The sequence below is a fragment of the Serinus canaria genome, chromosome 9 (assembly GCF_022539315.1).
Source record: "Serinus canaria isolate serCan28SL12 chromosome 9, serCan2020, whole genome shotgun sequence".
In the NCBI taxonomy this organism is placed as follows: Eukaryota; Metazoa; Chordata; class Aves; order Passeriformes; family Fringillidae; genus Serinus; species Serinus canaria.
Genome location: NC_066323.1, coordinates 118,858 through 133,882, shown reverse-complemented (window position 1 = coordinate 133,882; position 15,025 = coordinate 118,858). Strand labels below are relative to the sequence as shown.

The following is a 15,025-nucleotide window of genomic DNA, read 5'->3' as shown; positions in this document are numbered from 1 at the left end:
GCTGAGAATAAAGGTGTGGACAAACTATTCTGTGAAAAAGGCATGCATTTTGAATTAAAATATCCAATTTTATATTGTATAGTCAATTATTCATATATGTATATACCTATTCAATACGTATATTCAATTCAATATACATTTGAATTAAAATATGGGGGCAAAGACCCCGCCCATGTCAGGGTAAGGGAGGAAGCCAACCTTCCCAGCCCCTGACAGCTGGAATGGTTCCAGGGTTTGACATGGTTTGCCTGGCCACTGGTTATTCCATGAGTGATGTACAACCCGTGCAGAGGGACACAGCTGAACATTCAAGACTGGAATGCTGGCTCTGGCTCATCTACCCTTTTTCAGTGCACCTGAAGGCCAAGGTGTGAATGCAGTCTGGGTCACGGGATGAAGTGTGTCAGCATCAGTTATATATTAGCTGGTGTTAGAAAGCCATCGTGTAGCTGGGTGTCCCTTAGAAGCAGCAGCTCATTGATTATGGTTTTAGGTGCCATAGCTTGCTGCCTGTTCTTTCTTTTACCATCTCCCACAAAGATTTATGTTCTCTGCTTATTGATATATCCAAGCTGCACGCTGTGCAGCTACCCATCCCCTTGCTGAATGCTGATGAGAAACATTCCTTGTTCCCAAAAATCAAATGTGAGATGAGGTGCAGGACAGCTGCTCACCACAGATGAAAGAACAGATAGGAGATGGTTGCACAGTGTGTGTTGAAATAAAGGGTGCTCTCAAATTCCTGGGCAATGCAGTAGAACAGGTGGGACCGGCAGCTGTTTCTGAAGAGGTTTTTTTTATCTAATTTATCATCTTGTACAACATAATTCTCAGTACCGATATCAAACTGTTTAACATTTCTGCATATTGCTGAAGAGCTTCCAGTGCTTTCAAGTACTTCTAGATTCTTCGGATATCTCCTAGTGTAAATACACAGTACATGACATACTTTTTCTGAAAGCACAGACCACAGAATCATTATTTCAGGAGGAAAATTTTCAGAACACATATGGCCAATATTGAGAAGCATTGAGACATCCAGCCTGGCAAGCTGGTATGTGAAAATTTGTTTCAGAATTTTTTAAAAGAAGCATATTAGTTTACTTGAATCCCTCAAATGTCTCCAATCCCTCCTATTTTCTCTTTGATTCCTTCAGGAATTCCTTTTTTCTCTTAACGTTTTAAAAGTTTTTTCTAAAAGGTATTTTTGCCTTTGAGATAGTTTTCTATTGTCTTTTCTCTCTCTTTCACAGTACTGTGCCAAATACAGCTAAATTGAACTTCTACAAAAAGATTAATAAACAGTATTTTTGCTTATGTGTAGATTGGAAGCTTTGAGGATTTACAAGGTACTTAACTGACCTGAATAGAAATTGTAAACCAAATTTGTATTTTGCCTGAGAATACCCTCTTTTTAAATGGAAGCTGTTTTACGAAAATAATTATGAATGTGAGCGTTGTATTTCACTTATTTTATTCCATGATGGGGATTTCAGGAAGGCTGGAAAGGGAGTCAGGGCTTCATAGCAGCGGTGGGAGGAGGAGCCCTTCATTCTCATCTTCTTAGCCAGAGCCGTGCCTCTGATGGCTGCTTTGTGGAGCAGCTGCAGAAGGGATTCTCCCAGGATGAGGAGAGTTGTCTGCAATATTCCTATTTGTCAGACAGTTCCTTCTCCCTGGAAGAATAAAAACATGGAGGTAATTTCCTGGCTGCTATTGCTGTGACTTTCAAAGGCTTGTATTATTTCCTAATGGCAACAATGTCTGGTTTTGGCAGTAGGTTAGAAAACATGAGCGTGGAGCTGGAGGAAGGGCAGTTTAGTTTTTCTGGCTGTCACCCAGAGGTGTGCATGTAGCTCATCAGCACAGAGCAGCAAAGGAGAGCCCTCAGTTGCTCACCCCGCAGCACCCGCAGCACTTGCAGTCCCCGCAGATGGTTCCAAAGAGGCCGTTCACCACCTGGATGCCACAGAGCACTGCCTGGATCCCACTCATCACCAGCAGCAGGGAGAAGAGGGTCAGGTGCCATGGGACAATGTTATCAGGCGATGTACACTTTTCCCACAACGCGTGGTCCCCAAGGTAATCCCTGCATGAGAAGAAGACCACGTTGGCTGACAAAGGAGTCTCTCACCAGGGACAGGCTGTCACTGCTGCCACCTGGCCCAGGCTCCCCTCGCTTCGGGGAATTTCCATTGTCACACTGGTGCTACTTGTCTAGAAATTGACTTCAGTCTAGCTTCTAGATAAGTTGAAGCAAGTGATTTGGAAAAAAACAAGACATCAGAATTGAGCAATTGGCGACAAGTGTGTGTTTGATACAATTGAAACATTTTTAGTGTTTTGGGAAGAAAATATCTTAGCCAAGCATGTGCCAAATGGGTTTTATCTGTTCCAGGGTTTTGTCAGGGGCATTTTTGCTTCTTTTCCTTGATTACAGCATTTTTTGTGTATGGGGGTGGGTGGGGGACTGTGATCAGGTCACGTAATCCAGTATCTCAAAATAGAGTTGAGAACAAGGGAGTACATTGTAATCAAAACAACCGAATTATCAAAACAAATAATGAAATTATGCATGTCACCTATTGCCCACTGAGCTGAAAATAACAGCGCTTGCTGTTCTAGATGCCTCCTCTAAAGTAAAGGTAATAACTTCCATAATTTTTACCTTCACATTTTGATTTAATTGTAAACTTCTTAACCACTGTCTATATTTCATCTGCATATTCTTAGTGCTGACTTGTTTGTGTTCTTGTCAAGTGACTTCTGGGCTGCAATCAAAACTATGTTTGAAACAGAGCATATTTCCAAAGACTCATAATGACACCAAGGAAATTCTGGCCTTCACTGGCCCATGAACAAATAATCCTCTACCTGTACTCTTCTTGTTTTTCTTTTTTTTTTTTTTTTCTCTTTTCTTTTTTTTTTTCTTTTTTTCTTTTTTTTTCCAAGTTTTTTTTTTTTTTTTTTTTGTATATTATGTAAGAAATGCCGCCAGGTCACTTTGACTGAGGCAGACTGCATTAAAGGTTCTGAGGTAATGAAGAGTTTATTGCAGCCCTTGCCATTCTGTTCTGATCCCCTGCTCTCCTCAGTAGCACATTGTGCCCTGTTTGTTGAACTTGTCTTGACCTCAGTCTGAGCAGTGGGATAGCTGGGCTTAAATGATAAATATACGTGACAGTGAGCATGTTTGGGTCACAGAGCATGAGGAGCAAACAGTTTCCAAATGCCACAGTCAAAATGAAATTATATATAGATTATATTTATTAATATTATATGTATTATATTATTAGTAGTAATTATTTGAATACCATTAAATTTCAGTATAATCACAGAATCACAGAATGGTTTGGGTTGGAAGGGCCTGAAAGATCATCTCACTCCAATCCCCCTGCCGAGGCCAGGGACCCCTTCCACATCCTAGGCTGTTCCACACCCTGTCTGACCCGGCCTTGAACCCTTCCAGGGATGGCCATCCACAGCTTCTCTGGGCACCTTGTGCCAGTGCCTCACCACCCTCACAGGGAAGAATTTTTTCCTAATAATTGATCTAAACCTACTCTTAGTTTAAAGCCATCATCTATCAAGTCCTGTCATTACATGCTCTTATAAAAAGTCCCTCTCATCTTTCTTGTGGGCTCCCATCAGGTACTGGAAAGCCACAATCAGGTCACCCTGAAGCTTCTCCTCTCAAGGCTGAAGAATGCCAATTCTCACAGCCTTTCCTCAAAGAAAAGGTGTTCCATCCCTCTGATCATCTTGGTAGCCTCCTCCATCTGTGTCATTAATGAAAATATGGAATAACACCAGTCCCAGTGGGACCCCTTAAGGACACCTCTTGTCACTGGTGTCCAAGGATCCTGAGCCACTGACCACCACCCTCTGGATGTGACCATCCAAATACTTTCTTCTCCACCTGGCAGTTCACCCATCAAATCCATCTCTCTCCAATTTAGAGACCAGGATATTGTGGGGGATTGTGTCCAGATAAATGATTTCTGCAGTCCTTCCATTATCCCCTGATGGAGTCACCCCATCATAGAAGGCCCCTGGGTTGGTCAGGCAGGGCTTGCCCTTGGCAAAGACATTCTGTTTGGCCCAAATCACTTCCCTGTCCTCCACGTGCATCATCAGACCTTCCAGAGGAGCTGCTCTGTGATCCCCCAGTGTCACAGAGGTGACACTGATGGGTCGATGGCTCCCAGGGTCCTCCTTTCTGCCCTTTTTAAAGGATGGGTGTGTTGTTTCCTCTTTTCCAGACACCCGGGGCTCCACCTGACTGCCAGGACTTTTCAAACATGGAGAGTGGCTTGGCAAACACATCAGCCAATTCCTTCAGGACTCTGAGAGGTGTCTCAAGGTGTCATTGCTATTCATCAAAGTGGGATTTATCCCCATATGTTGCTTATTATCCCAAGAATAACCTAGGAAGAGGCTGTGCATTTCTCTTTATTGGCCCCCTTGAAACTCAGTAGTTTTTATTGTACTTGCCATTCTTTACATCCATGCTCTTGAACCTTCTGAAGTCTTGCTGTGTGCTGCAAGCACTTGTAAGGGCTTGTGTAATTTAGACAAGCAATAAAATTCCCATTTATATACAATGGATTTGGAATTTGAATCATCTCACAAACTTAAAACACATATATCTTTTTTTTCTGATTGCTTTGTCTTACCCAGCCTGGAAAGGGTAGATCCAATTTCCTTGACTTTGACATTTAGGGCCTTTGTTTAGGGCTACTGCTGACAAAATAAAGCAGTATCCAGCTCCCAGAACTCCAACAGCAGCAAATATTATAGAAGAAAACATCTGATGAAGAGAAAAAGAAAATTATTTTGGTTCCCTAAAATCATCTGTTCCCTGAAATGTTCTCTAAATTCAGCTGTTAATAGTCAAATAGTCAACACCTGAGCAGCTGAAGCCTATTAGTTTTCATTGCATAGTAAAGGTGTAGTGCATACTTGTATTGGTATTTTGAAGCTTTAGCAGCACTGGCCCCGTGTGCCTGAGGAGGAGGAGGAGGAGGAGGAGGCAGGGGCTGGCAGCAGATGGCACTGCTCCCCTCTGGGGCCTCCTGCTCCCCTGTGGCCAGACCTTCTCAGGACACTGCAAGCAAGACCAAAGGACCACTCAAGGCATTAAAAAAATCTACAGTATCCTTTACAGGTTAGCTTTGGTACCTTGGTTGTATTTGGACCAAATAATTCGTTTTCCTTCCCAAGTCTCCCTCTGGGTTTCTTGTTAGTATACTTTACCTCTTCACAGGTAGTCATCAGTGTAAGCTCTAGTAGTCCAATTGGAATGGATGAGAAATTATGTCTTTATTTTTCTGGTTTTCTATGGCAGAATTTTCCATATATACTAATATGTAAGCAAGTCATGCAAGAACTAATAAATTCACACAGAGAACTAAATTTTAATTGTGATAGTAACTATAAGTATCTTGATATCCTTTTGCTGTCCTGATAGCAAAAACCAATGAGGCCAAACTGTTGTGGTGCCTGTGGTAAAACATCAGAGGCATAATTCAATTTGTACAGCCTGCTATTTCTACTTCCTGGCACTCAAAAAACAGCAGAGCTCTTTGTCCCACACTCAAGACAGCCTCTGGCTAGACTCACAGTGACTGTGAGAGGAAAATACACGTATCAGTAACAAATTAGCTTTTACTTTTTTTGCCATGTTTCCTTCCACTTACCGCAAACCTCTTTCCACAGCTCCGATTACCACAGCATCCACAGCAATCATTATTCTGAAGGCCCAAAAATACCAAGGCAGGGAAGATCATCTATGAATGATAGAAATATAGTTTGAATTAGGATGAATTCAAATTACATCTTCTTTTAAATGTAGTGATTCTATGTTTTTTTTTTTTTTTTTTATTTCTTATCATTAGGTTAAGTTACTTATTGCCAAACCTTTGGATGGCTTATAACTTATTTGTTTATCAAAGAGGAATTTGCGGTCCTGAAAAAATTCAACAACACAAGTCATGGCTGCAGGTGGGGGGAAGGTAAAAATGTCTGAATTTAGACACTTACCAATATACCCGATCCCACGATCCCTCCAAAGTACCAAACTTCATCTGTAATGTGTGCACTCTCTTCAACTTTTCCTCCAGGGAAAAACAACAAAATGTTAGCAAGGGTGCAGAGCACGGCCAGGGGGATGAGAGTACCTCCCAGGCACTTGGCACAGCCACCAGTGCACATGCTTCTTTATAGGAATTGAGAGCACAATTGAAGATAAAATAAAATCTCTCAGATGTTCTCAGAAGTGATTTATAAAAAGAAGCTTCTCGGTGTTCTTTGCAAAATCCAGTTTCTGTGGTGGTGTTAGAGAAGTTGAGCTTGTAGAATGTTCCTGTCAGTGTTCCTGCAGTCAGTTGAAAATGCACAGTGCTGGTTTTTTATATGTCCTTGCAGCTGTGATGTCAATTTTCTGAACGTCCGTAAATGAAATTACGTTCAGGGCAGCCTCTCATTTTACTATGACAACCCACAAAATCTGTTAATATTTTACCAAGGTGGCTGACACATTTCATAATCTGGGCTCAGGTCAGGGGTTGATACCTATCTTAGTTCTGGATCATCATTTTTACAACACATGGGCTTTCTTCATACTAGAAAACACTTATTTTGCAAGGACTGACAAAAAACGCATAATGAGTCAGCTGATATGAATAACATATTCATAGTCCAAGTTTTTACATGTCATGAGACACTTCTGTAATTGGAACAGTAGAGAAACTGGCTAATACAAAGATGAGCCATTTTAGACCAATAAAGATACACATCCACAAACCCAAGAAAGCTCTTGGTCTGCGTCAAGATGAGAAGCACTTATTTATTGAAGTTAGGTAGTTGGACTGTGTCTCAGGGCATGCGTTTCTTCTCTGGTTTTGGAATTAAAAGATTGATTTTATATTTATTTTGTAGTTTTATGCTCTACATGATGGAAGACTGCAGAAAAGACTGAATTAGAAATACTCTAATATTTAATAGCTGTCTTCAGCAAATATTAAGTTATATGATGAAGATGAACAAAAACCTGACAGTATTTTCCATAGACTGTATTTTGAAATTATGGCATATGCCATGTTTTATGATAACTCACACATTTTTTTACTTTTATATGAGAATACTTAAAATCACATAAACTTAAGCTTATTCAATAAAGTATGGCAAGAAATGATTGTCACTACTGCCAATCATATGCATTTGTTATTATATTAGGAAGACCAGAGGATGATTTTTTGTGAGGACCAGTCCTAGGAATTGCAGTGTCTGTAGTGCTGAGCAGTCTCAGGATTTCTGAGGAAATGACACTAGTTTACTTTGTAAAAGGTTTTATTCAGGTATTTATTAAGAAAAATTTTTGAGTGGCTTCTGAAGTTGGCACATAATGCAACAGGAATTAAGTGAACAGGTTCTGGTATGTAGCACAGGTCCAGCAGAACAGCCTGGACAGTGACAGTGGTTGTTCCTGGTGGACTGGAAGATCCCCATGAATCACAGTGCATTCCATGCTGTTGGCACAGGAGCCTGCAGCTGATGATTTACCAGGCAGTTTCTGGAGGTTGTGCTGGTTTAGTTTTCCTTGTGTCATCATGGTTCCCCTCAGTGCTTTGCTAGAGCAGCAGATGCTGTTTGGTGCAGTTGGGAAAGCATGGCCCCTTGCAGCCCACACTCAGCTTTGCAGCCAGAGCAGCTGTCTCTGCCAGGCACTGGGAGCTGCCAGCCTGCTGCCAGCCCTGTCTGGGTGGGCTGTGCCTGACCTTGCTGCTCCTCTGCAGAGAGCAGACAATGCCCAAGGTGTTGCCACTGGTTTGTTGGTTGGTCCCTGAAGGAGAGAGGAGCCTCTGGTCCTGTCCCTGTGACAGCAACATGCACACGGCCCCTGAGGATAGCATTTTGAAAGGCTCATAAATTCAACCATTTATCTCAAGAAGTGAGCTATTATGCAATCAAAGAGCAAGCAGCAAAGAAGAAAAGTCCCGAGGGCACAGCTGCTCATGGTATTCAATAGGATGTCAGCTGGGCCAGTGCAAACAGTTTTCAAATTGCTCTTAACACATGTGACACAATGCATGCTTGGTGCTGTGCAGTTCCACTGAGGGCTGGGGAGAGGCTGGCAAACTGTGCACCAAGTTTCCCTGTGAAACGCATGGATATGCAATGCATGTCAGTGAGAAGCTGAAAATGGGGCTGTGTGTGTACGAAAGTAAAAGCCATCACTGCACCCCTATACACAGCTTTGGCATGGGAGAAATTAATTTCCTTTCCTGTTCCCAGGCTCCTCTGTCAGACCTGGGGCTGGCTGTATGTGAGGGACCTGGGAGCAGGGAGGGGAAGGTGCCTAAGGAAAAGCTAAGTCTCATGGGTTTCCTCATGACAGGTTTTCCTGTCCCAGCCCCAGCTGCTGGTCTCTCCCAAGCCCTGAGGACAGACTGTTGGTGTCCACAGTAGTTCCCTCATATCTTTTTGACCTTTGTCAAAGCTCAGATAAGAGCTTGTGGCAAACGTAGCTTGGACTGGGTGGTGTCCTCAGTGACACATGGACATCTCATCACCATGAGTACAGAAAAGCCAAGTATGCTGATGACAAGTGTCTGGGAGAAGTGGGCTGGAGGGCACATTAGAACTATTGCATTCAACTGTACTGCAACTCAACTTTACACTTTGCTGTTCTGTAGTCGTGTTCTGTTTTACATGTCTCTGTTTTACATGTCCCCACTACCCATTTGCAGCTTTCCCACAAATGCCCTTTTTGACACGGAGCATGTTCTGTAAGGGTTTTAATAAAATTCCATTCCTTCATTCTCCTGACGGCATTCTCTGAACACGAATCCAAAAGTAACTGTCAACCAGTAGCAAATGGGCATGTGGGCTCTAAGCAATCTCTGATGCTTCTCTAATTTATATTACTTTAAAGTAAGTAAAAATTACTTAACTATATGCATGTACTACCTCTCTTTTTCTACTGTTACAATTCTTGAATCTTGTGATATTTATTATTGTTCATTTGTACGAAAAGTGTGTTGTTACATATTAATGAAATTGCCTTTTTTGTAATCCACAATGTCTGTAAGAGAAAACAAAGGAACTTCAGAATTGCTGTGGACCATCTAAGCACCACTGAAGTACTTTTAATAATGAGGACAAAAATTCCACCTAAGGTATTTCCAAAAATGAGAGAACAGAGGAATTGTTTCCTTTAGGGTTACCTGTTATTTATTTCTCTGTTGGGCTGTGTGATCTTTATTGTCTTGTTAGAAGTTTTTGCCAAGTGGCACAAGTTATTATTTACAGTGGTTATACAGCATTTGCAGTTATATATTCTTCTTGTCACTATGCCTGCTGAAGTGCACAGTTGTCCATCAGGTACCATCATCGTCATCTTGCTGTTATTTAGTTTTTCTTCTTCCTCTTGACTTTACAAAAGCAAGCAAACAAGCAGGAGATACCTGGGAAACTATGCCAGTTGCTTCAAATTTTAGAAACAGATGAATCTGCCTCCTTTTTTTACCAGATGCATTTTGCAGGGAAGTGTCACAGATGCTGTCACTGGGCTTGGTTTTCTGCAACTTCTTTCTCAAAGTGACCATTTCTCATTATATGTCTTCAGAGCCCAGTGCTCATCCCGATTCAGTGTGCTCCTAAAGAGTGCAGCAATATACAGTGTGTCTCCATGTGTATTTTCCTCACAAAAACCCAGTGCTTTTCAAGCTTTGGTCTGCTTCTAGTTTCATTTTCTAGCAGTCAGTGTACCTGATGTTTCAAAAGAAAATTTCAGTTGTAAGTAATATTTGTACAAGGACTCTAAATCTTTGAAAATATGTGAAATTGAAATTCCTGTTGCTTGAGTGAAATATTGGCTTCAACTTGAAATACATAGTTCCCATCATGTTCAGGGAGGGCAGATTTCAATTCTTATATTGCTGGTTTTGACAGGCTTTTTATGTCTGTATTTTGAAATTATCCTATCTCTGTGTCTTTTGCAACAACAAACATCTTTAAGTTTTCACACCACATGCCTGGACCTGGAATTTCCTCCTTTCTTTTATAAGCACTCAGATTCTTGCAGTGAATGACAGGGCCATTCAGCTGGCTGTGTTCTCTCCCACTCTCCTTTTAAGGGCTCTCACAGGCAGCCCAGGGATTTATCAGCCTTTCTGGTGCCAGTACCCCACAGAATGCCAGGAGCTGCTGAGGCCGTGGGTGCTGCCTCCCCCGTTTCCAAACCATCAGGGCTGGTGCAGGGGGAGATTGCACCCCAGTAAATACAGAAGCAAACATCAGGTGTGCACATAACCTTGAGGGAAGGTAGGTGCCAGAGATAAACCTGTCTGCTCTTATCCCTGGCTAGATACCAGTGTAATTGAGATGGAAATCCTTCCGTGAAGTGAATTCATTAACTCACCATAGCTAGGAACCTTGCGTGGCCCCAAATGCAAAACAGGAAGAGTGCTGCAAACTTTCACCCTGGAAGAGAATACTTCCCTCTCCTCTTTCTTTCTAGTCTTGGAGGAGATGGGAGTAGAAGAGAACCAGCTCTTTCTTCCTACAGCTTGTTTGTGTTGGTGATGAGCATCTTTCCCCATAGGCTGGGTCCTGTGGCAATGAGGAGGTGGGAGCTCCACACCCGTCAGACTCAGGCTCTGCCCAGTTTCATCCTTGCTGCTTCGTTTCATGTTCTCCACCTGTGTTGTCCAGCTGAATTGTTCATGTGCTCCATGAAAATGAGATGATTGTGGCTAATTGGCTCTTTGCTCTCTTGCTTCTCCAGAATTCTGTAAGGGGTATGTCTGCCTTAAGGCTTGTGTGAGGAGGCAGAATGAAGAAGGGAGGGAAGGAGGCAGAATGAAGAAGGGAGGGAAGGAAGGCTATCTTTTCTGTGGGAGTAGAACTGTTTCCATTTTGGGTCAGATCTGAAAGGCTTGTTGCAGTTTTGAGTGCGTTCAAATTTAAGGATTGCTGTGGGTCATTCCAAGCTGTATGTCTCATGTACTTAGGTGCAATTCAGTACAGCTTTTGACTGACAGTAAGAATGTTGTATACCCCATTCTCTTTAATCCATCTGATGAGAGACTGGGGTGTGTAATGTCTCCTATTTATCTTACTCATAACTACAAACATGCCTCCAGCTGGCTAGTCCACCCTCTGTGCTGATTTCACCTGGACATTTGTTAAGAGTGGGGTCATAGTCCAGGTTTATGATTTATTTCCTCTTCAGTTGTTTTCCTTGTTATCCTCATGCTGTAATTCTATTACAGAAAGAGATTTTCAAGACTGAATAGTATGTTTTTCCATGCTGCTCTCCTCTGATAGCAAGAATCAAGAAACTCTAAAGGAAGAAGCTGGTTGGGTTATCTGTGGAATGCCTAGAACTCACAGCTGTGACTTTTTCTTTATTTTTACAAACTATATAAAGCATTTAGTTTTTAGTTAATACATTAAGAACCTAGATACATACCTTGGATATATCCATGGCTCCCTCAAACTTCTGTGGGAAGCCTTGCTGTAGAAGAAATGAGGAATTGGCTTACCCAAATCCTTCTTCACCCACAATTTAAATGCTATTATTTTACCCAATATGCTCAAGTTGCTGGTGGCTTGACCTTGGAGTTCCTGGTTATCAGCAATAGGCTGCACAGGCTCATGGAGGGCAAGGTGAGACTACTGGTTTGTGGCCTTGCCTGCACTAGTCACTGCAGTAGTGGAGATCTGAGGCTGAGAATTTGCTTTTGCACCATTGTAGTAATTAATTGATTTCTCAGTTGACAAATAAATTTAAAAACTAAGACAGATCGTGCAATGTTAAGTCTAATTTCCAACAATTTTTTGTGGAAATTTGTGTTCTTTTCATGAACTGGTTGAGAAAATGTGTGAAAACTTGGAGGTTTTGTGAATTGTTTGCTGTCTACTGACAGCCCTAAAGGCAGCTCTCCAAAGAAAAGCCCACAGAGCAAAGACATGCCATGCTATTCCTGTTATCAGAGCCTTAGTGCTTTTTTTAGCTTGGATTTCTTAGTTAGATTTTCAGAGGGAAGATGGGACAACCTCGACACCTTCCCCCAGCATCCCTGTCCCTCCAGTCCTTCCTGTGCTGTGGCAGCTTTGAGAAGCTTCTCCTGTCCCTGTGTCTGGAGAATCACAGCAGTGGCTCCAGGCTGTCCCCCACCCTCCCCTGCACTCTTTGCAGTCCTGAAGCCTACATTAGGCACAGCAGCAAAGTGGTTGCTCTGTAAACAGACATCCAGATGGTTTTGTGTTAGACACTGCTTGTGCCTGGTGATTATGGATTAGTTGCCATTAAATTTGCTAGGCTAGGAGGAGAGTTATACTGCTGGTCACAGTACCCACATTAGGCTGCAAATGAACCTTAGCAATGGAAATCTTTTCTCTGGGCATGCCCCGTCCCTTCTTACAGCATGCTTCTTGTCATTGTCACTATGCAGTGTCCTTTGGGTTCTGTTGTTGAGTTGTTACTAATCAAAAGGACATTCTACCTCTCCCTTCATTTGATTACACCTTCCTATTTTTTTTTTGCAGACCAAGTTTGTCCCAGCTTGAAACCAAATTAGATATTGCTCCCTCACTGAAAGTCCATATGGATCTTAGATGTAGTACGTCATACACAGAGTTGAAACATGTTAACTTCACAGATGTGTTTTTTATTACACTCTATAGTTTAAAGTTTCTTTTATTTTATGAGACTTGCGTGGACAATTCCATTTTGTCAACATAGCGAAGACAGGCATGATACCTGTTTCCAAAATAATTGGACAGTCTTGATTTCAGAGGTGAAAATAAACTTTAAAGCTGTATTTTAAATCAGATATTTTTGTTTCAAAATTAGTAAAAATCTTTATTGTCAAGAACAAGTTATATTTGGTGACCTTCACTTGGGTTCTCAAAGTTGACACAAATAATTAATTCCTTTTCACCACTTCGGTTTAAACTCTGCCATGAACTATAAAAAAGTGGTGCAAGAGTGTCTGCTGATACCTTTCTCCCTAAAGCAGGGAATCTACAGAAGAGAACAACAGTTTTTCTTGTTGCGTCACTGAAATAATACCAGGTACACTTATTGAGAGGAAAAACTGCTTTACCATAAGAGCTTAATTAATGGGAGCCTTTCAGCAGCTTTTGTTAAATTGGCTTTATTTCCATGGCAACTCTTTCTGCTTCACGGACAACTTTGTGTCAGCAAGGCTGGGCAGAGAGGAAGGTGGGCCCTTCTGTGCCCTTGTAAGGGGGCAACTGCAATAAATTTCCATATCTCAAACAGATTGTTGTGTAGGAAGTGTCACGTCACAGATTGCTGAGAATCAAATGTCAGCAAAAAATAAACAGGTAATTGAGAGTGAGCCTGTTGATAATGCAGGTTCATCCAGGCTAAAAGCTCACACAGGATCTCAGCTGCGTGAAACATAATGCAATGGTCTCTCTCTCTCTCTTTCTCCCTTTCTCTCTTGAATTTTACATGTGTTTAGGAGTGTGATAGAGCCAGGTAACTATTAGTCTAGTCTGGAAAATAACCTCTTGCTTCTGTTTCAGTTTAATGCTTCTGCATCAAATTTGATGTTGGCTACCATGTAGTGGGAAAACCCAGAGAGAAATTTACCAGGATGCAGTTTATTTTTGAGATTTGTCATGTAGGAGTTAGTGGTTTATTTTGTTTTCTAAAGGCACAAAAGTAATCCAGTTTGAATGTAAAACACTGGGTTTTGTGAAATTGTTAGAACTGCAAACTCAGGGTTGTTACAAAATTTTTTCTTTTCCTTTTTTTCAAGCAGCAAAATAAAATTTGGATCCTTTTCACACATGTATTTTCTCACAAAACTATAATGTAGCCTGTTTTACAACAATTTATGTGCTTAGTCTTGATTTATTAAACTCTCTTTCTTTTTGGTAAATGGTTAAAACTGTGGTCAGAGTTGACTCACCTCGAGTAGATTAGTTATCACTTGTGTTAATATTTAATGGTACGGTACCAGGCTGTACCCTGCTCCTTTCAGAACACTCCCATATTGTTTTGAGAGATAATGGATCTCCTGCATTTATAGCAGGGATCTGGGATGAAGTGTGCTGTATGACCTCACAGGTGCAGTGCTTCTGCTGTGGTTATCTTTATGTAGGAGCTGCCATGGATCCTAATAGTGCAAACATTCAGATTCCAATAGCCTAATTCTGGTCTTACAGTGATTAACAAGAAATTAGGAATATTTTAGATTTTTTTAAAAAGAGGTCATTCTAGTTAATTATCTGTATTTCATAGTGAAAAATATGCTGAGCATTTGAAGCTGGCCTGAGGTTAAGGGACTATGGCAGACCTTAGAGTTCACATTTTCTGTTTTCCCTGTCTGTCCCTTAAGCTGTCTTTTCTGCCATCTCCTCCTGTCACCGTGGCCAGAGATCAGTTGCACCCCTGAGACGTGGTGCCTTCTGCTGCCACTTCCCCGTGGCCAAGGCTCTGCCTCCCCAGCTGTCTCCTGGTCACCCCCGTGTCCATCACACAGCACCATCACCTCTGCAAGTGAGATGCTCTGGTGCAAGGAATACTGCAGCAGGTGCCTCTGCTCTGCAGAAACAGGGATCTGGAAAGATACCACAGCAATACACAGGCTCATCCTCTCTGGCACGTTGGTAAGACTCTCGAATTTGCTCCCTTTGTTGTGCTTTTGGCACTTCACCAAGAGCACAGAAAGCACATTTTGGGTAGTGAGGGGTGCCTTGGCTACTGCAGGCTGCAGGGCTCCTGTCCTGGCCCAGGCAGCAGAGCTGTGCCTCCTTGGGCTGGGAGCCCAGCAGTGTCCCCTGAGCTTCCATCAGCACCCAGAGGAGCTGGCATGGTGCCACTCCCTCTGAGGATGGGCTGAGCTGGCTGAACACAAGAGGTGTGAAAATTTGTAACTTGTAATTTCCACCACTGAGCTGGTTTTCATCCTCATCAGTTCTCTGATCCAGTCCAAGCAAGACCACAGGAATGCCAGGACCAATATCAGGGAAGGAGTGTGAA

General features: G+C 42.1%; 1 protein-coding gene across 1 annotated transcript; it reads right to left on the bottom strand.

Annotated features, from left to right (window-relative positions):
• Nucleotides 1–1,457: 1,457 nt before the first annotated feature.
• TM4SF4 (transmembrane 4 L six family member 4) lies at nt 1,458–6,468 on the bottom strand. Its single transcript, XM_009088966.4, has 5 exons — nt 6,043–6,468; nt 5,700–5,789; nt 4,677–4,810; nt 1,900–2,089; nt 1,458–1,676 (listed from the first exon to the last, which is right to left on the bottom strand). Exons 1-5 carry the CDS (start codon nt 6,211–6,213, stop codon nt 1,659–1,661), a joined length of 603 nt encoding a protein of 200 aa, XP_009087214.1. The 5' UTR covers nt 6,214–6,468; the 3' UTR covers nt 1,458–1,658.
• Nucleotides 6,469–15,025: the final 8,557 nt, after the last annotated feature.